Source organism: Ctenocephalides felis, unplaced genomic scaffold (genome assembly GCF_003426905.1).
Source record: "Ctenocephalides felis isolate EL2017-DRISC unplaced genomic scaffold, ASM342690v1 CF-g0.4_SCAFFOLD_01492, whole genome shotgun sequence".
Lineage (NCBI taxonomy): Eukaryota > Metazoa > Arthropoda > Insecta > Siphonaptera > Pulicidae > Ctenocephalides > Ctenocephalides felis.
Window position 1 is genome coordinate 35,296,574 of NW_020537646.1, and position 27,307 is coordinate 35,323,880.

Here is a 27,307-nt window from a genome sequence, read left to right on the forward strand (position 1 = left end):
ATATACTAAATTATTTTAATAAATATAAAATTTCATAATACAAGAACTTGAATCTCCGCTGTATATAATAATGTATTCCGCTGTATCATGACGGAATTCTGCCCAAAGGTAACCATAGTTAAAATTTTAGTACGAAAGTTGTTCTTTGTATTCTACATATAAATGCAAAATATGTTTGTAGTACAAACATATTTTTTATTTATAATTTTCAGGTAAAAGCAGATATGCTGCTTGAAACCAGGTTGACCCAACAGAGTACCGAACCCAAGTATAATACAATACAAGGCAGAAACCATGTTTTATTGCTTAAATTAAGAAATTAATCGAAAATAATTTATGATTTAACAAAATTTGGAATAAATTTCAGTTTATAGTGTTGAAAATATTAAGCAGTTTTATAGATACCTTATATTCATGATCATGGATAAGTCTTTAACGGCTACAATTTACTAAATAAAGAACTTTGCTTTAAACCGCTATATTTATATTCATATTTATTTGATATATAACAATAAGTACAAAATGAATAATAAATCACATAATAAATCTCTGCAAATAAAGCAATAACATTAAAGTACTTGTGGTTTTATAATGTGGTTTCGTTCCTTAGACATATCATTTATGTACTTGAGGTATCAAATTGTAAATGTTTGATAGTCAACATTTGCATTTAATAAAATTTCTTCAGGCGTTGTTGGAGCTCCTGAAATAATCATGAAAATTATACGGTTTTCCTAACAATCAATATTTATATTTTGTTTCATGTAAAGATTGTAAAGCAGTAATTTATTCTAACCTAAAGAAAACCATTCAGCGCGTTTGCCACCATTAGCATCGGCTCTTGCAGATTGCAAAGCATGCCGAATTGCACAAACTGCAACAAAGGCCATACAAATCGATGGTTCCCCAGTGCCTAAATTAATGTATTTAATATATAATAACTATCTTCATTTAATTAATAACTTCCCGTAGGATAAGTTGTAGTAATCGCAAAAAATCGAAATCGAAAATTGCATATTTTTACGTTTTAAAGGTTTCAACATATACATCATATATTTTTAGTTTTTTAATCAGTTGCTGGTAATTTATAAATATTATACTAATAATATTAAAACTAATTCACATTACCTTTAGATCTTAAAATCTTCGCATCATTATTCTCACTTTTGATAAATTCTATGCGAAAATCGACCGGAATATCTTTAGCACCTGGTGGTTTATAATTCCAAGTTCTATTTGTTAATAATTCGCCAGTTGTTTTTTCATAAACTATCTTTTCCGAAAGCCAATATCCCAGACCCATTACAAATGCTCCTTCAATCTTAAACAGAGATAGTCATCAATAAAAATAAGAACAAAATAAAACATATGTGAAAGCTATAATATATAATTTCAGTGGAGGTCGTAGGCATCCGCATATTTGTATTTAAAATAGAAGTACTTGTATGTATAAAATATATGATATTTCAAGAGTATTTGATATATATGATATAGGTATTTGATGTATTTTTTTCTGATTGCACTATTATAGATATAATTAACTAATAATTGCAAAATAAAAGTTGATTTTATTACAATGTTTGCGGTAATATTTGTATAGTTTGTAAGCAATATATTCTAATAATTTTCATACTTATGCATTGTATTACAATAGAAAAATCAGATCAGTACAAAAATAAGATCGAACCCAATTTTATCCCATGAATTAACTAACGTGTATATTAAATTTAAACTCACACACACACACATATATATATATATATATATATATATATATATATTAAGATACCTGTCCTATATCCACTTCAGGGCTCAAACTTTCCCCAGTCTCCTGTTGAATATCTACGCGTTGCAATAATACGTTGCCTGATAATAGGTCAATTTCGACTTCACAAGCGGATAAACCATATATTTCATAAGAAACCTTCATGGCGTCTGGTTTATGTCTATGAATAATTTATAATGTAACATGATAATATAAAAGATATATCAAAATAATGTTTCACTACTAACGATCCAATTGCTTGTAAATCAATTTGTTGCAGATAAGCATTTTCCACTAGATCTTCCCATTTCGTATCAGCGCCAAGTGAATCTCGTATCGGCTTCAAACGATTAAGTATAGTTTCGCATGCTTTCATTGCCGCCTGTTGGAATAACTAGGATATCAGGCAGCAGTAGTATTTATTTTCACTTAAAAATATAGACCATAAATTTTATTTCCCAGTAAAAACAGCAATTTCCGGACAAATGCAAATCAGCAAGATAACTTCTGACGTCACTTGTTACTACTCTGTACTGTCATTATTAAATTTGGACGAATTAATTGAAAAATGAATATAATATTAGGTGAACAACACCATTCACTATATAATAATTTAGCATTAATAAATAATAAATTATAATTTTAATTCCCTCGAAAATATATTATTAAAACACTTACGAATGCGCAAGATTCGCTCGTAGTATTACCACCTGTGATCATCGAATTTGGGCATTCCATAGTACTCATGGGCTTTATTGAAATCAGGTCGAGTGGCAACTTTAAAGTATAAGCACATACTTGAGCAACCTATAAAAGAAATTACGAAGCAGAAATAATAATTTTGTAATAATTAATTGGTGTGCGAAAATAATACCTTTTGACACTTTATTGAAAACACAGCATGCAAATAACTTTTTATTGTTAGTCTGCTTATTGTATCACACAAAATTCTAATAGTATAAAAATTCTGTATTTAAAAAAAAACTCAACTAGTGGGGTGTATGGCATCATGCCTTAGGGCAAATTGCTGGAACTTCCCGTACCGTAACGAAATGTTAGAGGAATACTGAATGTTTTCAAATAGATTATTATTAATATTGTAACATTGTCTAATATTTATAATAATTATATAAACTGAATTGCAAAGTTGAAATTATTTGTTTAAAGTATATTAGAACTATAGTCAGAATTAAAAATAAAATCTGAATTATTTTCGATATACAAAAAAAATTTTTTTGAAAAAAAAATTGAAACAATTTTTTTTTTCAATTATCAATTATTTTGTTAAGGCAAGTAAAAAGTTATTTGAATCAATTAAATCGGACGCTTAGTTCTCTCAAAAACTGCCATTTTCTACATATTTAGCTAAGTATCTTCAAAATGGCTGGGCCTGCCTTTGCCAAAATCTAATAAACACTTCTCCCAATCATTACTAATTGAATGTTTTTTAGATCATTCAAATCGGACACTTTGTTCTCTCAAAAATTCGATTTATATTTTCTCCACTCTTTGCTCCGTATCTCCGAAACGGCTGGACCTGCCTTTGCCAAAACCTAATCAGCTCTTCTCCCTATCAATAGGAATCGAATGTTTTTTAACCATTCAAATTGGTTGATCCGTGCGCCCGAAAACGTGACTGGAAATTTGTATCCATACATACATACACACACACATACATTTTTTCTGAGGTATGCCAAAATGTTCAGAAACCTTCAAAACGTCGAGAAATGTAAAAATTTTCAATTCCGATTTTCGGCCCATTACAATAACTTACCCTACGGGAAGTTAAAAAACACAGGGCAACACATGTATTATTATTATTATTATTATTACACTTGTGAAACACTAATTAAAAGTACACGGTTCCTTGAAAATCATGGTTTATATGTACAATCAGAATTATAATAAAATAAAGCTCATGACCACAAAAACTATGACTTTTGTTATGTATTTTTAAACATTGCAAATATTTTGTTCGATAGCAACGTCATAAGAATCAACGTGATTGCTGGTTATATATCTTTGGCCCTCTACTTTCAAATATTCTCGTTAAAAAACTCTTAACTAAACGTCGGTGGCAATCTTTATTACTCGCGGAGCTATAAGTCGCGCTCACCCTATATATGATTTTTTTTTAATTTGTGAAAGAGTTAAACGATAAAACCTGTTAGTAACATGATCTACTTCAAACTGATAATTTTACCTTGGTATTAATTCCTTGACCAGTTTCAACACCCGCATGACTGACAGCAACAGATCCATCACGAAAAATGCAAACCATTGCAGAGTGACGACCATAATAATTAATCGGAAAACGCATAGGGATTATTGCAATGCCACGTTTACGCCAACGATTTTTTATATTATATTCATCTATTTCTTTTCTTCTTCTGTCGTACTCTAAAACCATAATACATTTATACAAAGATTGAATATATTAGCAAATTAGTTTTATGGACTACAAACATTAAATCTTAGCAAAACATTCTCAAATATAATAATTTCTTTAGGTAAACTACTGAATATACAGACTACTGTATTTTATTGTATTGCATTCTGAAAAGAGTGAAATAGGCCTACTGAGGAAGCCACGTAAAAAAACGCGCTAAACACACTACCTTATAGGTGGCGTTCAAATGTATCTTTCTTTCAAAGTGATTTATTTTTGAAAAGGTAGTGGATCAGAGAAAATAAAGTGTTGATACATTTTTTGCAGCTCTACAATTTTGTCTCAAGTAATTTTGAGATAAAACTGACTATTTAGCTGAAAATCGCAAAAAATTCATTCTTTTTACCTTTGATCTTGTGTCAATTTTTTATATTTGTATTTTAAATAATTTTACAAAGTTACAGCCCATTATGAATTATTGTAATCTCGAATCCGTAAATTGACCGAGCTAATCATTCCACCTTACCGACTTTTTCTCTAAAAGCTTTAATTCTATCATAAGCCAAATTATTTATAGTGGTCATGTTAGAAATTCTGACATCTAATGGATCTATTCCTGTTACATGAGCTATGTGTTCCATAATATTTTCAATAGCTGCTACAGCTTCAACAGCTCCTAAATAAAAATATTTTAAAAAATGTTATGATAAACTAATTATAAATATAAAAAAAATATTAATTTTACCGGGTGCTCTTGTCCAGGTACTTGATGGCTTTTCAGTAATCACTGCATAATGCTTAAAAGTAAATGGACTATTGTCGTAACAGTTTTGGAACATTTCATTTACAAATATAAAAGTTGATTCATTTAGCGAGTGCCCAACGTCTTCGTAGAAATCATTTTTAAGAGATTGGATTTGACCGATTTTATTAACTGTTACCTAGAACACGATAAATAATTTTTGAAATAAAAAATAATAGATATGCTAATGCTGCAAATTATTATTAGTTGATATGCGTATATATAATATTGTATATTAAAATTAAATAATATATAATGATTTAAATAAGTGATGAAAATAATGTAATATATACCAACCTCATAACTATTCAAATACCAATTTCTTTTTCCTATAGCCTCCATATTATCCTGCATCCCCATAAATATCTTTACCGGAGAGTTTAACAAATAGGCAGCTAAAGCGCAAGCTGATGCAACAAGATGATTTCTAGATAATCTAGAACCAAAACTGCCACCACATCGCCTTACAATAATATTTATTCTGCCGGAAAGAAATGTGTTTAACTAAATGATTAAATTACATAAATATAATTGTTCGATGTACTTATGTTCTGGTATATTTAAGACTTGCGAAACAACTATTTGGGTGTGATCGGCACTCTGGCTCGATGGGTATAGATCCAGGCCATCTTCAGTTGGAATACAGACAGCAGATTGGGTTTCCAAGGTGTAGTGATATTGCCCGATTGAATATTGAGAACCAGAAATAGAGTAAACTATGTCATTCCCTAGAAATAATATATATAATTTAGGTTTTGCTCATATAGAATAATACATTCCAATTCCAACTAATATAAAAATAATTACTTACAATATCAAATTACTTATAAATATTGTTCAATTTTTTATGGCTTATGATTATGCTATTTATATTTGTATATTTTAGGCTATAAAATGTTATGAAAATATTTACACATTGACTTTTATAAATAAAAATAATTTTATCAATTACTTTTGCACGCATTTTTATAAATTGCCTTTTTTAAATCTTAAGGTTCAGTACCGATACTTGGTACCTAAGAAGCGATATATTAATGTAAGAAATAAGTTTCTCAAATTGTTATATATTATAAATTTCTTTGTTAGATACTTTTATTGGGATTACCATAATTTTTAGTAATGGTTAATAATACTTTGAAAAATTGAATTATACCAGTTATAAAATAACACCTAATACAAAATTGAACTTAAAATTTACATTAATAAAAATAATTTAATTGTGTTGTATATAGTTATCTTATTGTTAGTCATCCCTAAATTGAGTTAGAGTTTAACACAGCTCATGGACCTGCCCTAGCGCGGTACTATCCATTAATATTGTTATATTTACCTCTACAAAACTTGAAATGTGAGCATTATTTTTAACTTCTCGTAGGGTAAGTTATAGTAATCGCAAATCGAAAATATAAATTTCTTTATATCTTTACGTTTCAAGGGTTTCTCAACAAAAAAATCAGATGTATATGTGTATGTGCATGTGTGTGCCTGCGGATACAAATTTTGGTCGACGATTTCAGGAACACCGATCAACCGATTTAAATAATTCATAAAGGCAAGTCTAGCCGTTCCGAAGAAGGGCCGGCCGTGGTCCCGTGGTAAGAACGTGGGCTAGCAAATCCTAGTCCCGGGTTCGAATCCAACCTCGGTCGGTTCGGTATCAAAGCAGCTTGATACCAAATTTTCACTTGAAATCATAGATTTCAAATATGTTTTCAAGTGAAAATGGCCTTTCGTGGGCATAGCTGTAGCGGCAACATGCCACTTGGAAGTAAAGAGGTACTAAGATTGTATCGCTTTGAAATACAAAAAGGAAGTCGATTTGTATCCCTATACAACAGAAAAATGTAAAGGCTCTGACATCGTGCAACCATGATTGAGTGCATTTTCAACTCAACCCACGGACCTGCCTTTGGAAGAAGTATTAGTAAAGAAAAATGTAATAAACAGTAAAAATATGTAAAGAAAAAGTAAAATATATGTAGTATGTATGATAAAAAGAAAAAATAATTAGTAATAAAGTTTTTTTTTAAAAAAAAAAAAAAAGACACGTGGCAAAAAGTGCCGAAAACGGTAACTCAGTTTTTAAGATAACGAATGAAGAACTGATTGAATTTTTGAAAAAGCAGGTCTAGTGGTTTCGGAGATTTAGTAAAAAAGAAGTAAAACAACATGCCATTTGGCGGTCAAAAATAATCATTAGACATATGCACTTCAAATTATCAGATATGTTATGGTGATTTTAATAATATGTATCATTTTTTTTAGATTTCTATGAGTTCAGTAACAACATTTGTCCGTAGATATTACATCTCTATGCAGCTGAAGCGGTGCGATTGATTTGAGAAAAAATTTCCAAAATATTTCAAAATAAAAAAAAAACATTTTTTTCAAGTTTTTTTTCAAGTTTTTTTTCGAAAAAAGTCAATTTTTTCAAAAATGTAAAATTTCTCGAAAATCTAATTTTTTCAAAGTTTAAAAAAAGTATCTTTTTTAAAAAATGTAATTTTTGGTACGGGAAATTCGAGCAATTTGCCTTAAGGCACGATGTCATGCACTACTAGTTGGTATTCTAGTTTCTTAAATATAAAAACTTAGAATTGAGAAATTATACATTACAGTCTAGTTATTTTGTAGCAACTGTAATGAAAACTTGAAAAGGTAACAGTAATTAATAGATTCTTGTAATATTTCATCATAAATTAAATATTATAAATTTTTGTTCTATATAATTATGCTTAAATGTATAAGTAGAAGTGTTAAAAAAAACTTTATTCTGGAATTGTGCAATACTTGCACGACAAGCGATTTCTTATACAACTTTCATTAACATTAGGATGTTATGCATCTAATTACCTTTCGATGTTGCATCATAACCGCCTATAAAATTCACTCTCGGGGCTTTTTTTTCTTGTTCCAAAACATCTCTTGCATCAACATAGAAAGGTTTGTTATTATTCGAATATTGTATATGTACCAATTGAGCTGCTCGTTCTGCAAGAGTTTGAGTTTCTGCAACTAAAATCCCAACTGGCTGACCATAGTATTTCACCAAGCCACTACAGAATAATTCTTCGTCTTCGGAAATTAACAACATTTTCATTGACACAAAGCTGTTCTTACCAGGAATGTCTTTTGCGGAATAGAAAGCTCTTACACCATCTATATGCTGAGAAATATTAATATAGTAATAAATTTATAATATATATTCATAATAAGTTGAAATACAACTACAATAAATACAACTGCACTTGAAAGTCCTACTTGTATATTTTTTGTTTACAATGTGCGTTTAAATTACACATTGGCATTAATGTTCAATAAACTAGAAATCAGCATTGAGCTGGTGAGGTAATTTGAAAATTGAAAAAAAGATCTTACAGTAATTTCAAACTTTACTATTTTTTTGTTATTATCTATCAACTTGTTTTCAACAGTTTTCATTATAATGTAATTATAATCATTTTCATACCAAAGCGTCCTTGGGATCAATATTAGTAATGATTGCCAGAGGTTTCTTGGCTAAAACAAAACATGCATAAAGTTCTTTCGGTTTAAGAGATATATATGGTATATATTCTGCTTCACCAGCACACTGTAAATAGAATATTTTAAAACTGTATTCTATAAACAAAATAATTATATATAAATAAAAAACCTGATACAAAGATTCTATTTTTGGAATAGGTTGTTGCAGTGGCCATAAATCTTTATTTGTCTCATATTTTTGTTGTCCGCTGGATAATCCCCTTTTTAATATTTCAGATCCTGTTATATTTTGTGCAGATATTAATTTTTTAGGACAGGTGTTCAAAACAAACTGAAATAGTAAATTTTTGTTATTGAAGTTACTACTAAAATAAATTATTAATACCATAAAAAGATATTAATATTGTTAATATAACAAAAACGTAATGAAAATTTATCAATGCAACCTATCATTATTAGATACATACTTTGTTCGTTATCACAAAGCAGAGCTCACTTATTTCTCAGAGACTTTTTTCTTAGATGCTTATATTATAATATCATAAATAATTACTAGATATTATAGATATTAGTAGATTTTTTGAGAACAATGGTTCCCAAAAAATGTTCGTATATAAAATCCTGTGTTTAAGGTTTGCTAAATTTGTTTTCAACTACTTACTTTATAAAACAAACAAACGGCTAATAATCTTCTATACTCAGGACAAGCATCAGGTAACTTCCAATCAGGCTGTATTTCTGAATACAAAATATTCAATACTTTTCTCAAACTGGCATTATCAAATATATTAATATTTCTAAGAGCGCTTTCAGTTTTAGTTGCATGAATGAACTATGGAAACATCATGGTTATAAAAGTATATGTAGCAATTGTATTAAATAATCTTAAACTTACTGATGGATTAATTCCACCATAAACTAAAGAAGCTCTTTCTACATTCCCTGTCTCATTGTTGAATCGCAATCGAAATCCAGCATTAACATATGCATGCGCATTTTGGGCACGGGGCATAATCTATAAATAAATCAACTTTTTAAAGCAATAATCTAATTAAATCGAAATTTTATAATTAATATGCACTACATACTTTATACGACTTGAAAGCAAAATTTCCAGAAATCTGTGGCAGTGAAACACTAACAATAATTTTATTTCTCATATCAGTCAACAGAAACTCTGAAAGAGTCACTCGAGTTTCAATATTGTTTGTTCCAACTGCAAAAAATCAAACATGTTTATATCATACATGCTATAGCGTATTTTTCATTTTTATTTTTTTCATAAAACCTTACCTAATTTTAAGAAAGCACCGACTGTTTCGAAGAGAAGAAAGATATCAGATTGAAATTCTCTATGGTTATGTTTTATTATTAAATTGCCGGCGATGGTACCTACCTATTAGTAAAATAAATAATCGTAATTTACAGTAATATTATAGTTAAAATCATATTAATGAAAGATGAGAACTTACGAAAAAAAGATTTAAAAATATAACCCAAACAATAATAAAAAATCATGTAACTAATAAATGATATGGACATTTAAACACAATAGATGATACTTAATTTTGACTTTGTAAGATATATGCATAATTTAAAAATAGTCATTTTTATTTATGCACGAAATTAATCAAATATGCTTGTGAATAAATAATCATGATTTAATATTTATAATGCATTTAATAATCATGATTTCATTAATCACGTGATCGATTTTTCAAAGATTTTTGGACCCCCCCTCCCTCTTAATAAGTGATGATATTTAAAATTAAACCCCTTCCCCCACCAAACATTACGTGTTTTTCTAGTTACTAGAAAAAAGGATTTTTTTGTTTTTTTCGAAATTATTTGGATTTTAAAAAAATAGGTAAAAAATAAATACGCGTGATATCTTACTATGTTTCCTCTTCCACCACGTAGTTAATAGAGGCACCTTTGAAAGAAAAACGTAGCTGTGATAAAATATGCAGATGTGAAAAGCTTATTTATTATTGGAAAGAATGTGCAATTAGATATAGAATAAAAATCCTCAGGCTGTAATTCATTTAAGTTCTACGTAACTCACGTTTCTTACAGGTACATTAGCTATCAAGTCTATGTGATCAGCAATGATGTCCACATATTCATAACCTTCCACGCCAGATACTTCTTTTAAAAACTTCATAGTTTCAGTTAAAGTTACATTACCACCCAAAACGATATATTCATCAACCGAACATTTCCTTAATTCGGTAACATCGTTCACATCAATATAAACCTGAGGTCTAACTTTTGGTCTAAAAGCACCTTGAGCAGTATTTCCAGCAACCAGCATTAAAGGGGCACCTTGGTGTCGTTGCATAATATTCAGAATACTTTTAACTGAAAACACTTTATACCAAACTACATCATCAATTTCGGTTCTCAAATGGTTTTGACCGTTTTTATAAGAATACATGTCTTGGCGAATTGAAGACAATTTTGGGCAATTATTTTCAATGTCCAAATCTTCTATATCCTGCAAAATAATTTAAAAAAAAAATAATCGTTTGGATTTTTCATTAATTGGAATTTATTTATGCCCAAACAAATGTGATCATCAGTGTAAATAAAATGACGTTACTATTTTTTCGATATCTTTTATATTTCCGACAAAAAGTGAGTTTAAAAAAGGGGCCACTTTCACATGTTTTCAATGATATCTCTACCAAATGGAGAGCTAGGGTGTTGAAAATTGGTATATCGTATATTCAGAAAAAGACCTATAAAATGGCATCAAAATCATTTAAATACCAGGGTGGGGCCGATTCTGTATGGAAACTCACTCATAGTATGGAACCCAAACCCTTTGAACAAAACATTTTTTGTAAATTGGATATTTTTGTTACTGATTCTATACTCTAGTGATTATTTTCTTTAATCAGTATGGAACTATTATTAACTTCTTAATAATATGTTAGTAATTAATTATATATCAAAACATAATAATATCGATAATGTAGTAAATATTGACTTACTGGTATTTTATCTAATACTGCCCATTCTGCATCACTTGCCAATGATTTAAATGCATCCAAAATTGGACGATATCCTGTACAACGACAAATATTGCCGCCAAAGGAATTTTCGATCTCATTCATAGTAAGATTTGTATCTTCTTCTATCAAACTACGATTAATATTTAAATAAAAAAATCTAATTGTTCGAAAATTATTTGTAAATTATGTGTATATGTTATTACCTATGCATGTTCATGATCATTCCTGGACTGCAATAGCCACATTGGGTACCGTAAAAGTTTGCTAAAGTGGACTGAAGAGTATGATAACCAGATTTTTGATTTCCCAATCCGGAAACCGTGGTGATCTCCCAATTGTGGCAAGAATGAACCAATACTAAGCACTAAAGTTTTATAAAAAAAAAATGAAAACTAAAAACTATAATAAATTTTATAAATATAACGATACCATATGAAAATATTTGTTTATCCAGTTTTGGATTTATTGATTAAAAAAGCGCAATATTTTTAAAATTGAATTTTATTTTATGTGTATAAAAATTTCACCAAAATAGTCACTTAAGGAAATAATAATTGATAAAATGCGCAAAAAACTCTTATAAATTTGAATTTATTAATTTGAAAATACATTCGTGGGTGAAATGAAGATATCTGAAGCAGAGCCAAAATATTTCATCTTAAATTAGGTAATTTAGCATATATAATTTTGTCGACGATACCGGGCTAATGGATAAACCGATTTAAAAATTTCAAAAAGCAATCGATTTCTATTGATAGGAAGATGTGCTGAATAGTTTTTGGCAAACGCAAGTTCAGCGCCTTCGGAGATATGAGCAAAAAGGGCTAAAAATGTCAGTTTTTAAGAGAACTGATCAACCGATTTGTATGATCCAAAAAGAATTCGATTCGTAATGATGAGAAGAAGTGGTAAATAGATTTTGGCAAAGTTACACCTGTTTTTTAGATACAAAGATAAATGTGCAAAAAATGACAGTTTTTGAGAGACTTATATATAATACAATTACTTGAATATTTAATTATTGTACGGGAAGATTCAGCAATTTGCCTTAAGGCAAGATGCCATACAACATTAGTTTATCATATATTTTTGTACAGACGTGCAGGTTTTGTCCATAAATGTTAAAACATAACTTACCGAGTTTACAGCCATGGTGACAATTTCGTTACTAACTGGATGCTTCCGTTTGACAGAAACGATACAAGCTCCACATCCGCCTTCGCGGCACATGGTTTTGGTATCTTTGAGATGAACATGATTGACCAGAAATGTGTTCAGACTTGTATCGAGGGCTATACTTGGACAAACTTGACAAAAAAGTAATTGATTAAATAATAATCATCAGAATCAGAATCAGAAATATAATCAATTATTTATATTACCTTCATATTGTTTTCCATTTATCGTCAGTTTTGCGATAAATGTATTCTTACTTTTGTTTTTATTCCTAAATTCAAATATTCATATCAATGATTATAGTACATGATTATAAATATGCTTGCATTTACATTTGTTTGCTGAATATGGAAATAATATTGACATGCCAATAAAATCATAAAACACTCAGTGACGTCAAATGTAAATCAAGTTATGAAAATTATCTTGTAAATGTCTGTATTGTAATGAAATGGCATAATTGTTTTTGAAAAAATTAAATAAATTTCCTAGTTTTGTAACATACTACAAATTCAGATGTAATACAATTTGTTTGAGTTAGTAATATAGTAGTATTTATAATTTCATGATTAACATAATAAGAGCGCAAAGTAATTGAAAATTGACTTTTAATATTTTTACTGGTTTTAATATTGTAACTTGAAGTCTGAGTTCTATTTGTCTGATAACTATAAACAATTGGAAGGGTGATCAATTTTATAGTAACATTTTTAAAGCGAAATTTGAAACTTAATTTTGGATTTCTTTAGGTATAGTGCGCACTCCAACCAGAGTTTCTTATGGAAATAACATGGGTAAAATTTCATTTATTTTTTAGAATTTTATAACTTAGCGACAAGTAAATCAAAATTTTGAAATAACATTGTATTTGCATATCTTGATCATGAATAAAAAATTTACAACAAAAATTTGATATTCTTTATAAGATATGTATTCACTTAGGAAGAAGAACCAAAAACTTTGGTTGGAGTGCGGACTATCTTAAAACTAATATTAAGAGCCAAAATTTTCAGAGATTTTTTTTATCAATTTAGAATCATTTAATCCCTTGGAAGCAAGAGAATTTAAAAAAATCAACCCTAATTTAAAAAACACCCTAATATATATATATATATATATATATATATATATATATATATATATTATAATATATGTATATAAAACATAAGTAAATAAAAAAAATATATTACCCATTGTTTCATTTTTTTAACAAAGTTAGATTAATTCTTCTATTCTAACTTAAAATATTTTAGAAATAGAATCTATTTTTAGAATATATATGTATATATATATATATATATATATATACGTGTGTGTATGTATATGTCCTTGTATATAAATTTAGTGAAAAAACTTAAAATAAGAAAACATTAAATATTACTTACATAATTCAACGATTAACAATATTATTATAGTTAAAATAATCTATATAGTCATGCAATTATTTCTTCAAAATTTTCGTCTGTTTTGTCTTAAAGATTTTTTTTAACTATGTTGAAAAATTAGATTTTGCGTTGACATGCAGTAGTAATTATCGATAATGTAAAATAAATGGTTATGTAAATTTTAAATAGACACAAATCATTACCTACTTATGTACTGCATTTATATTCATAATTTTTTTGTGCCTTATTATTAAAGCACATTTTTTATCTCAATATTTTGAATACAAATATTTTCATTATGTTTAGATTGTGAATTTCTGATAATCAATATTTGCATGAAGTAATATATCTTCTGGAGTAGTCGGAGCACCTGCGATAAAATTGATAAGAATTGATTAATTACTCACAAAAAGAAAAACAAAAAATGCAAGGTGATTTGGTATGAACGAACCTAATGGAAACCATTTGTCAGTTTTTCCTCCATTCGCATCAGTTCTGGCTGATTGCAAGGCGTGCCTTATGGCGCACACTGCTACGAAACCCATAGTGGCTGGTGGTTCTCCAGTAGCTGGTGAAAATGAGGATTAGTAATTATGATAATTATTGTTAAGATGAATAATACAAAATTGAATTAAAAATTTGCAAATCTTTGTCCAAATTAGAATATACCAAAATGATCGTTTTTAAGTCGAGCAAAGACTTTCTATATGCTATTGGTTCATATTTTAGCCCTCTATCGGCCCGCGTAACTTTCAATTCACTCCTAATTTTTCGATATTTTTCAAACTAGCATGGCATCGTACCTCAAGGCAAATTGCTGAAACTTTCCGTACTGAAAATTTGGAATTTTTAGAAAAGCTTTAAAATATTTTGAAAACTTTGAATAAATTAGATTTCTGAGAATTTTGGATTTTTTTAAAAAAATTGAATGTTTTAAAAAATTTGAATTTGTTTTTTCATATTATGAAAACATTTTTTATATTACGAAAATTTTGAACTTTTTTTGAAAGCAATCGCGCTGCTTCAACTGGAGACGAAATATTAAAGCGCGTAGAAAACCCATAGAAATATAAACTGTACTGTTACTGTTGTACTGTTAGTGTTCTCAAAATCGTGGACGAAAGTTTGTATCCGCTCACACATACAAACACACACACACATACATAAATTTTTGCTAAGGTATGCCAAAATGTTCAGAAATTTCTGAAACGTAAAGAAAAATAAATATTTTTATTTTCGATTTTTTTGCGATTACTATAACTGACCCTATGGTAAATTAATAATTTTGGCATTTTTTGTGAAATGACGCATACTTCCTAATTGTATAACGTTGTCAAGACAACCATTATAATTATTCATGACCTGTGGTAGGCTTTTCAACGTGAAATAACATTTTCATACACAGCAATGCGAACCATAAACCTTAAACTACTATGTTTAATGTATAAGTACTTATACTGCAGTCCGTAGTATAATTACTTATATTACAGTATAAATACTTACTCCCTCCACCTAATACTGTGGTAAATTATATGTCGTTGTGATTTGAAAGTCACATAAGTCATTAATACCAAAAAAATTGTTAAAATAATTTTTTTATTTTCTATTTGCAAATATAGGCTATAATTAGTGATTTTTCCCCCTTCGGTCCACAAAGGGTTAATATAATATGCATAGATAAAGATAAGGAATATAAGATAATATGGTTTTTACCTTTAGATCTTAATACACCTTTTGGATTTTTTTTATTAGTCGTAAATTCTACACGAAAATCCACTGGTATATCCTTAGCTCCAGGCGGTTTATAATTCCATGTTCTATTAGTTTTCAGTTCTCCAGTGGTTTTATCGTAAATTAATTTTTCGGTCAACCAGTGTCCTAAAGCCATCACAAAGGCTCCCTCCACCTTATGAATAATGAATATTTAAACTTATTGTATAATTTACTTTTTAAATAAGCATAATTGTTCTTATAATAAGTCTATTACAAAATTTGTTATTCCGTGTTTGTTAAGAAATATACATAATTCAGTCTGTTTCAATCGATTATAATTGGCAAAATAGTATAATAAAATTGGTAGAACTATTCATAAAATTTATCATTGTACAAATTCAAGAATTAATTTTCAAAGGTTAGTTATTAATTATTTTAAATATTTATATAGTTATTATTACCTGGCCAACGTCGATTTCAGGACTTATACTTTCTCCGGTTTCTTCCCTTATATCTACTCTTTGCAATAATACATTGCCAGTAAGTAAATCTACTTCAACCTCACAAGCCGACAATCCGGCTACATCATAGGATTTATTTACCACATCTGGCTTATGCCTGTAAAGAATTATGTGATCAATAATAATAATATAATATAATATAATAATATATAATATTTACAATGAGTTTTTAAATTAATGCAATCGTCAAATAAATATGATTTATACTTACGAATACACAGCTTGCAACTCTACCATCTCCTTATGAGCTTCGTCAATTAAATCAGTCCACTTTGGATTTCCACCTAACTTTTCTTTGATTGGTTTCAGCCGTTCTAGTAATATCTTACAAGCTTCAATGGTAGCCTTCGTAACATTTACAAATAATTAAATTTTTAATTATTAGTGTATACATATTAATAAATTAAAGTATTATTAATTATTACCAGACAACAAGATTCGCTAGTAACCGATCCTCCTGTAATCATTGAATTTGGTGACTCCATATTACTGTTTGGTTTTATAGAAACTAAATCTAACTCTACGCCTAATGTATAAGCACAAACTTGGGCTACCTAAACAAAACAAAATTTATATTTTAAAGTTTATATTTAATTGTTTATATTTTTTAGATAATTTATTACTTTAGTGTTGATGCCTTGTCCACATTCGATACCAGAGTGACTAACAGCAACTGTTCCATCTCCATGAAAAATGCAAACCATAGCTTGCAATCTTCCATAGTAGATTATTGGAAAATACATTGGAACTATAGCTATTCCTCGTTTGCGCCATCGATTTTTAGCATTAAATTCGTTAATCTCGTGTCTGCGTCTATCATAATCTTAAAATGCACAATTCACAATCAAAATAATAGAACAGTTATGAAAACAAACTAATGTCAATGTTCAAACCTGTTTTCTTTCTGAAATCATCTATGATATCATATACTAAGTTATCTGTCTTTCTCATATTTTCAATTCGAATATCAAGAGGATCTCTTCCTGTTACATGTGCTATATGTTCCATAATATTTTCTATCATTGCTACACCTTCAGTAGCCCCTGAAATTTAATTCACGATATTCAAGCATGTATATTATTCAAGCACTGTTAAACTTTAAATTAAGTCAAAGTTAAATTATTTATTTAGTTATATATATGAATACCAGGAGCTCGCATCCACGTTGTTGACGGTTTTTCTGTTAAAACTGCATATCCTTCCAAGTTAAATCTGACGTTGTCGTAACAGTTTTGAAACATTTCAGTTGCAAACAAAACTACACTTTCATTCCATGAACATCCTAAGTCTTCGTAAATACTGGCAGATAAATATTGAATAACTCCTTGGTTGTTCACAGCAACCTTTAATTAAAAATAAAAATATGATTAGATGGTAAAAACTAAGTAATAGTAGAACAAAGAAGCATACCATATATCCCAAACTAATCTATCTATGTCTATAAATCTAAATAATTTATAGACAAACAGTTTTAGTGTTATTGACAGGATTTAATAGTATATAAACTAGTAAATATACTTTGTTTTGTTCTTTTATCTATAATATAAACAAAGGTGAATCACAAGAAACACTTACCCCTAAATTGTTTAAATACTATTTTTACTGATCTTCTAGTTTTAGTTTTATTAAACATATTAAATCAACATGAATGATTTATGAATTTATATCAGAACAAATTAGTTATATGTACATTATATGAAAAATCTAAATTAAAAATGATTTTAAACTTTTGAGATAATAATCTAGTTAATAACTAAAAAATACACACATTTTACCCACCTGATAATCCAGAGATGTACAATTTCTTTTTCCTATAGCATACATATTATCTTCGATACTCAACACCATTCTCACTGGAGTATTTAAAAGAAATGCAGCAACTGCACATGCTGCAGATACTTGATTATTTCTTGAAATTTTACTACCGAAAGCCCCACCAGCACGCCTTGTTTTAACATTGATTCTACAATTGCATTTTTATTATTAAGAACCTTGAATAAATTCAGTAATTTTAACTTCACACTCACTTATGTTCTTTCATTTTTATCACTTGCGATATTGCTATCTGAATATTATCAGGTCCCTGACTTGAGGGATAGACATCCATGCCATCTTCAGTTGGAACACAAATAACCGTTTGGGTCTCCATGGTAAAATGATATTGACCATTCATATCCATAGAACCAGAAAATTCATGTGCTACATCGGATCCTAAAAGTCGAAAGAATCATAATTGAAAATAGCTATATAAATATTATTTTAAGTATATAAAATTTTTGTTAAGTACAACTAAAATACAATACACTTTTTCAAAAATTTTACAAGATATATATATATATATATATATATATATATATATATATATAATAGAGCTATCAAAATTCTTTGCAAGTGTTCTTTTATAGTACACTATGGGCTTTTATTATAGAACTTCTATTTATAAGCTGTTGAAATGTAATTCCTTAGAAAGCAATACAGTGCCTGACTTTCTGATAAGATTATTATTACATTTTTTATTAGTATATATGATATATACTTTAAGCGTATTTTTATTTAAAATCATATTTAAATCTATATGTTCAAGAAAAAAATAATATAGCGTCTTCTTATCAGGTTGTCTGAGTCGGGAATAAGATCTGCAGACTTGATGCTACAAGCCAAAATTGTTACCACTTGAGCAAACCCATAATTTGTGATTATAAATGAGAATGAAATGTAATAAGTTCTGATATATATAATGTGCGATAATAAATCATGCTATCATCAAAAGTTTCAGAACAATTTTATTTCAAAAACTCTTGAAAGGAGACTCCTTCTCCAACGAGTGACTTCAAAAAATCATTTTAGCTTTCAAATTTGGTTCAAGTAAAATACAAATACTTGTATGAAATCACACTACTATCAGATAGTTTTTCGCCTACTGGTTTTGCAAAAACTATTCCTATCTTTACAACTTCCTATTTCAAATTAGACTGATGCCTATAACTAATTATAGTGTTAATGGTATTCAAAACTTTAAACTTTTAACCCTTTCCCTTAAAATGCCTCGGGCGGCAAAATACGTATTAATTCTGCAATTCGTGAGTGGAAAGGGTTAAAATGATATTTTGTTATTTTGTTGTTTTATAACTACCTTTATCTTTCGCTTCATGACTATCTTCTAACTTCACCCTAGATGGGGTGTTATCATGGGCCAGAACATCCCTGACATCATAATAAGCCTTTTTTCCATTGGTGGTAGGAGCATATTCTATATGAACCAGCTTGGCAGCATGTTCTGCCAGCGCCTGAGATTCGGCCACAACAACACCTACTGGTTGACCGTAAAATTTTACAACGCTTTCACAGAACACTTCCTCTGGATCATTCATTAGAAGCATTTTTGGCGACGCAAAGCTGTTTTCACCAGGTATGTCTTTGGCCGAGTAGAACGCTTTTACACCGGGCAGAATCTAATAGTATAAAAAAGGCAACATAAATTTATATGGATATGGTTTGGCCAAAGAACTCAAAAAACTATTTTTATAGAAACACTTTTATCTATTTTGGATTGGATTGGATTTTTTTTTTGCAAATATATAAATTTCAATTGTATCGCCTATATCAAATCTATAGAAATGTAAACAAAATTTGTACTTATTCTTAACACATAACTTTATAAAATATCTGATAATTTTATGTGCATATGTCTAATGATAATATTTGACCGCAAAATGGTACTTTTTTAATTTTTCATTAGATTTCCGAAACCGCTGGACCTGCGTTTCCAAAAATTTAATTAGTGCTTCATTTCGTCAATACAAATAAAATGCTTTTTGAATCATCCAAATGGGACGCCCCGTTCTCTCAAAAACTGAATCGCCATTTTTTGCACTTTTTGCCCTGTATCTTCAAAATGGCTGGACCTGCCTTTGCCCAAAACTAATTAGCAGGTATCCCCAACAATACTAATCGTTAATTATTCAAATCGGTTGATCCATGATCTCAAAATCGTCGGTGAAAATTTGTATCCGCACACATATATTCATTTCTTCTAAGGTATGCCAAAATGTTCATAAGACCAAATATATGCAAAAAAAATTATTTTAGATTTTTTTACGATTAACATGTCTTACCCTACGGGAAGTTAATAAGGTGGTTCATGTTTTTCAATAGTTCAAATACAAATTAATTTATAATCAGAAGCTATATATTTAAATATAGACATTTTATACTAAAATAAACGCTTATAATGTCGCACAACTAAATACGTGAACTTAAACCATTTCTAGCGGTTTTCAACTTTATTATAAATTAAGTTAAGTTGAGATTGGATCAAGATGATACATCAAATTTATTTGCATTTTACTACAAAATATTTCACGCAAATATTACACAAAATTAATCTATTAAAAAAAATATTGTGAAAAACACCAAAAAAACTTCATAAAAATGATTGAACTGGTTAACACATAACTAGACAAAGCAGTTAATGTATACCTAAAATATTTCAAAAGCTTATTATATTTGAAAAAAAAAGAACAAAACATTATCTCTTGGAGATTATGTTTTTCTGAGCGGTAATAAATGTACATCTCCTACCTCATCTAACTTTTAAAAGAATTAATGCAAAAATAATTCATAACTCAATATAAAAATAATGAATATAAAAATATTACCAATGCGTCTTTGGCATCAATATGTGTAATGGTTGTTAGAGGTTTTTTGGCTAGGACGAAAACAGCAAATAATTCCCCCGGCTTAAGTGGAATATAGGCGATGTACTCTGCTTCTCCTGCGCACTTAAATATGGATAGAACTATTAATATTTGAAATATTTAAATATATTTGTATATATGTATTCAGTACCTGATATAAAGCTTCGATTTTGGGTATCGGTTCTTGAACTGGCCACATTTCCTTTTTACTTTCAAATGTTTGCTCACCCCGGGACAAATTACGTCTTAGAATTTCTCTCCCTGATTTATTTTTTTCGGATAACAGTTTTTCTGGGCACATATTTAGCACAAACTAAAAATACCATATAAAAGTAATAATATCATTGTATAATGTGTATTAGGTTAAATTATATGAAAACGGTTTACTTTATAAAATAAGGAAATCGCTAAACTCTTTCTATAGTCTGGCGAAGCGTCTGGCAACTCCCAATCTGGATGCAGTTCTGAACTTAAACAATCAAGAGCGGATCTTAAGACCTTGTTATCAAAAATGTTAACATTCTGAAGAAAATTTTCGGTTTTAGAAGCATGGATAAACTGAAAAATTAATAGTGTTATTATTTAAAATTCAAATTATGAATAAATATATAGAATTCATATATCAGTCAATCTTACCGAAGAGTTTATACCACCATATACGATAGTGGCATTTGCAACATTGCCTGTGCTATTATCAAATTCTACTAAAAATCCAGCATTAACGTAAGCATGAGAGTTTTGAGCACGTGGCATTATCTTAAATTAAAAATAAGGTTTTTTAAATTCAAAACTTCTATCACACACACGTATATATATATTACTTACCTTATATGTTTTGAAAGCAAAATTTCCAGTTCTTGGCGGTAGGTAGATATTTACCATAATTTTATTTTTCATGTCAAGATTCAAAAAATCTGCTAGAGTTACCATAGATTCGGACGCTAAAGTACTGACTACATCAAATAAAAAGTTAAAATATAAATTTATTAAACATTTAATATTCCATTACTTACCAATTTTAATAAATGCACCGGCTGCTTCAAATATGACAAATAGATCTGAAGGAAATTCTCTATGTTGATGTTTAATAGATAAGTTTCCAGCAAGCGTGCCCATCTAAAAAAATATAGTAATATCACATGAGACAAGGCATTAAACCAAATAAAATTCAATATTCATATATAACACTTGCAGTTTTTAAACTATGCAGAATAGAAAACTTTCTAACTTACATTTCTCACAGGTACGTTAGCGACCAAATCTAAATGATCTACAATTTCTTGAACATATTTAAATTCTTCCATCCCTGATACTTCTGTCAAAAATGACATAGCTTCTGATATAGTCAGATTTGCTCCAAGGATAATATTTTTGTCAACTGAACATTGTTTCAACTCAGGAATATTATTGATGTCAATATAAACATGAGGTGTTACTTTTGGTCTGTAAACACCTTGAGAAGTATTGCCAGCTATTAACATGAGGGGAACTCCTCGATTTAATCGTAAGAGCCTCAGAACGTTGATTATTGATGAAACTTTGTGCCAGATAATATCATTCACTTCATATTTGATTGTTTTCTTAATATTTTCGGCACAAATGCCTGAGCAATCGAGCCCCGTTTTTGGACAGGGTTTCTTTTTATCAATATCCTCAATATCCTAAAAAGCTCTAATAATTATAATGCATATAAAACATTTTTACTAAATACTAATAGAAAAGATACCGACGCCTGCAAAAAGCGTTTCAATTTCAACATAGCTATTATATCATTGTTTATCAATCAGATATTCATAATACAAATTTAGAAGTCAAATTCACCTGTATTTTGTTCAACATAGACCATTCTGCATCAGTAGCCAATGATTTAAACGCATCCAGAATTGGCCGATATCCAGTACAGCGGCAAATATTACCACCAAACGAATTTTCAATTTCTGCCATAGTCAAGTTTTCATTTGCTTCCATTAGGCTTTAAGTTAAAATAGAAAAATTTTAGCTTATTTTTTTATTTAATGGTCAATAATACAAATGGTCAAATACATTTAATAGAAGAATATTTTACCTGTGCATATTCATAACCATACCAGGACTACAATAACCGCATTGACTTCCGTTAAACTTTGCCAAAGTCGTTTGTAAAGTATGATAACCACTTTTTTTATTACCGAGTCCGGACACTGTAGTAATTTCCCATCCATTACAAGAATAAACAAAAGTTAGACACTGAAAATATTGGAAAACATTAGTTTGAATTTCTTGATTTATTATAAACTCAGAATTAGTAATGTAAATAAAATATATTATATACATAAATAATAATTATAATGCAACATATGATTAAAAAAAATATGCTCACTTATAAAAACAGAATAAATAGTTTATATTATTGCATAATATTTAATATAATTAATTTATTAAGTCATGTAATTCAATATCATAAGTGGTGTATTAGATATTGAATGGACATCCAGACTTGGGCAAAAATCTAACTATATATCAAAGATAAGAAAAGCCAAAGAGCGCATATTAATAGCATTTTGTTATACTAAAGCTTTTAAGAATATTACATTTAAAACTTTATTTATTCTAGAAATATTAACATTGATTCATTTTTAACTTCAAAAAAGAGAAGTTTTTTCGGAAAAATCAATTTGCAAATTTTATGTTTTCTCAACGTGCAAATTAATATGAATCGAATGTGACCAAATTTCTGTGTGTATTTCAAAAACGGCTAGACCAATTTCAAAAATGTAAAAGCCATATTTGTTTCTTCGGAATTAACAGAAAAATGTGAAAAAATTCTTAAATAGTTGATCAAAGTTTAGAGTTGCTTAAATTCTAATCAGAATCTATGCCGAACATCTATATACGTACCGTGTTTATGGATTATAGATTTTGAGATACACACACACATACTTTATACTAAAATAAAATACATTTTTAGAACCCGAAATGAATAAATTCATACATGTTAAACCAATTAATATAATTTTTATAATTACAGATAGTATAAGTATGTTCGAAAGATATCAATTGGAAATTCAAATTTTTTACATTTCTTCACGTTTTGAAGGTTTCTGAACATTTTGGCATGCCTCAGAAAAAATGGATGTGTATGTGTGTGTGTATATATTTATGGATACAATTTTGTCGTTCATGTTTTCGGGTGCATGGATCAACCGATTTGAATGGCTCAAAAAACATTCGATTACTATTGATAGAGAGATGTGATGATTAGTTTTTGGCAAAAGCAGGTCCAGCCGTTTCGTAGATACAGAGCAAAGAATGCAGATAATAGAAAAGTTTTTGAGAGTTTGGAGCATCGGATTTGAATGATCCAAAAAACATTCAATTCGTAATGACGGGAAAAAGTGGTGATTAGTTTTTGGCAAAGGCAGGTCCAGCGGTTTCGGAGATACAGAGCTAAATGTGCAAAAAATGGCAGTTTTTGAGAGAACTAAGCGTCCGATTTGAATGATTCTGCTTGTTTTTAACAAAATAATTGCTTTTGGAAGAAACAATTTTGTTTCAATTTTTTTTCTTGAATTTTTTTTTTCAAAAAATTTTTTTTTGTATATCGAGAATAATTCAGATTTTAATTGTAATTCCGACTTAATTTCTAATATACTTTAAACAAATATTTTCAACTTTGCAATTCAGTTTACATAATTCTTATAAATATTAGACAATGTTACAGTATTTATTTATAATAATCTATTTGAAAGCATTTTATATTCCTCGAATGTTTAATTAAGATACGGAAAGTTCCAGCAATTTGCCTTAAGGCATGATGCCATACATAACACTAGTTCCTAATTTTACTTATCTGGATATTTCTGTCTGTAGAGATAAAGAGCACAATATATATTGCAAACAAAAAATATTTGTTTTCTTCAAACGTATCAATACAAATGTATTATTATTATAAAGCTAATATTCATCATCATTAATTAAATAATTAACTTTTTATTTAATTAATCTGTGTGGATTTGAGAAAAATATAGACTATTTACCGAATTAACAGCTGAGCTAACAATTTTCCCAGTGCTGGCGTGTCTGTAGCGGGCGGATACAATGCACGATCCGCATCCTCCTTCCCGGCACATCGTTTTCGTGTCTCGAAGATTTGCATGATTGACAAGAAATAAATTCAATGTCGTCTCGAGAGGCAGATCAGGCGGAACTAAATGGTAATTTAGTTACCAGTAATTACATTAATGACTATGAAAAACTATCTATTTAATCCAAGGAAAAGACTATATTTTAAATAATAATCTTGCAACTATGTAATTTATTATATTGTAGAATAAACTAGGCCACAATTTATCAAGCTACAGTCCATCTTAATTAATCTAAAGACTATATATTTTTAAAATAATAATCTTGCTACTATGTAATTTATTATATTGTAGAACAAACTAGGCCACAATCTATCAAGCTTAAGTTCATCTCAATCTGCATTAAAATTATTTCAAAATTACATAAAATTATTAAATTCCTATAGGGTAAGTTATAGTAATTGCAAAAAATCAAAAATAATTTTTTTTAAATATCTTTACGTTTTAGAAGTTTCTGAATATTTTGGCGTGCCTTAGAAAAAATTTATGTATGTGTATGTGCGTGTGTGTGTATGTATTTGCGGAAACAATTTTTCGTCAACGATGTCGAGAACAGGCATCGACCAATTTGAATGATTCAAAAAACATTCGATTTCTATTGATAAGGAGACGTGCTGATTAGTTTTTGGCAAAGGCAGGTTTAGCCGTTACAAAGATACGAGGCAAAAAGTGCCAAGAATGTTCATTCAATTTTTGAGAGAACGAAGCGTCTGATTTGAATGATTCAAAAAACATTTTATTTGTATTGACGAAATAAATAACTGATTAAATTTTTGGGAAGACAAGTCTAGCGGTTTTGGATATTCATAAAAAAGTGAAAAAAAATGCCATTTTGCGGACAAAAATGATCCATATAGACATATGCACATCAAATTATTACAAATTTTAAACATATTTTAATAATAAGAACAAATTTTGTTCACATTTCTATGAGTTCCGTACCAATGCTTATCTGTAACTCTGCGACGCGGCGCCCACGCGCTTCTATATTTTGTTTTTACCAGCTAACGAATCGCGATTACTTTGAAAAAAAGTTCAAAATTTCCAAAATATAAAAAAAATTAAAAAGGTAATTTTTTTCCAAAAATTTTGATAATCGAATTCTTTCAAAGTTCTAAAACATTTAATCTTAATTTTTTTTGGTTACGGAAAGGTCCTGCAATTTGCCTTAAGACACGATGTCATGCACCACTAGTTTAATTTTCATTTTTCACAGTTTATTGAGTTGATATATGATACTGGTTAAGGAAACAGCAAATTGATGAGTAATTAAGTAGTAATTATTAGCAGTATAACTAATTCAAAATTGGGCTTATTTTCTATGGGAAAATGGGCTTATTTTCTATTGGGAACATATTTTTTTATCTATATTTTCCAAGTGAAAATGCAGATCGCTGCTGCCCGATGTCAAGTTGAAGAAACGGGGGCAAACAAAAATTTGCTCTATTATTTATATAACTAATAATTTGTATAAAAAGCGTGTCAAATAAATAATATATTTTTAATTATTATAAATACATACATATATATATATATATATATAAATATATGTGTATATAATATATATACATATATTTGTTTTACATATTTATATTAGATATATAGATGTATATCCACGATATATTATTAGGTTTTGGTTTTTTAGTAATTTATGTCGCGATTCCAAAATCCAAATTGAAAATGGTATTATGAAAATATATTTGTATTTGTATTGTATTTATTTTAGTTATCATATTTCCTAATAAATATATGGTGTTTAAAATTGAAATATTCTTGCTATTGAAAATAACAAAAATAAATAAGTACATAATAAGAACATAATAAAAAGATTCATAAATAGGTACGTAATAAGAACAACGACAACCAGGTGTAACATATTTTTGACAATATTTTTATTTGTATTATATATATATATATATATATATATATTAAAATATAAAAAAATAAAGTTTACCTGTGTAGTCCACACCGTTAATTTTCAAAGTCACTGGATCATCTTTATCATGGGACCTGTTAAACATTTTTGTAGTTATACCGTGACACTTATCAGAAATATTGATCATTATTGATTTCATTTATTAGCACAGGATTAACGTTTTGATACACTGAAGTCGAATATAATAATAAAATATCAAATAGACTTCTTAAGAGCAACCGGTTACTACTTTTTTATGAAGATTTGACAATCAGTAAAGATTTGTATGTAAAAAATTGGTATTCAAACTACTTATATTC

At 28.6% G+C, this 27,307-nt stretch overlaps 2 protein-coding genes across 2 annotated transcripts; both read right to left on the bottom strand.

The window, feature by feature from the left end:
• Positions 1-635: 635 nt before the first annotated feature.
• Positions 636-14,240, bottom strand: LOC113371188 (indole-3-acetaldehyde oxidase-like). The gene is made up of 23 exons (XM_026611830.1): positions 14,228-14,240; positions 12,597-12,766; positions 11,663-11,823; positions 11,439-11,589; positions 10,508-10,939; positions 9,736-9,838; positions 9,531-9,658; positions 9,338-9,457; positions 9,104-9,274; positions 8,612-8,773; positions 8,426-8,548; positions 7,810-8,122; positions 5,501-5,684; positions 5,254-5,437; positions 4,900-5,095; positions 4,681-4,830; positions 3,969-4,165; positions 2,444-2,572; positions 2,014-2,147; positions 1,790-1,946; positions 1,129-1,321; positions 797-913; positions 636-703 (listed from the first exon to the last, which is right to left on the bottom strand). The coding sequence occupies exons 1-23, from the start codon at positions 14,238-14,240 to the stop codon at positions 636-638; spliced, it is 3,756 nt and encodes a 1,251-aa protein (XP_026467615.1).
• Positions 14,241-14,322: 82 nt separating this feature from the next.
• Positions 14,323-27,093, bottom strand: LOC113371189 (xanthine dehydrogenase-like). The gene is made up of 23 exons (XM_026611832.1): positions 27,027-27,093; positions 24,968-25,137; positions 23,017-23,177; positions 22,773-22,923; positions 22,184-22,612; positions 21,965-22,067; positions 21,777-21,904; positions 21,588-21,707; positions 21,339-21,509; positions 21,103-21,264; positions 20,913-21,035; positions 19,388-19,706; positions 18,282-18,465; positions 18,034-18,217; positions 17,402-17,597; positions 17,148-17,297; positions 16,878-17,077; positions 16,680-16,808; positions 16,466-16,599; positions 16,195-16,351; positions 15,734-15,926; positions 14,472-14,588; positions 14,323-14,390 (listed from the first exon to the last, which is right to left on the bottom strand). Exons 1-23 carry the CDS (start codon positions 27,091-27,093, stop codon positions 14,323-14,325), a joined length of 3,816 nt encoding a protein of 1,271 aa, XP_026467617.1.
• Positions 27,094-27,307: the final 214 nt, after the last annotated feature.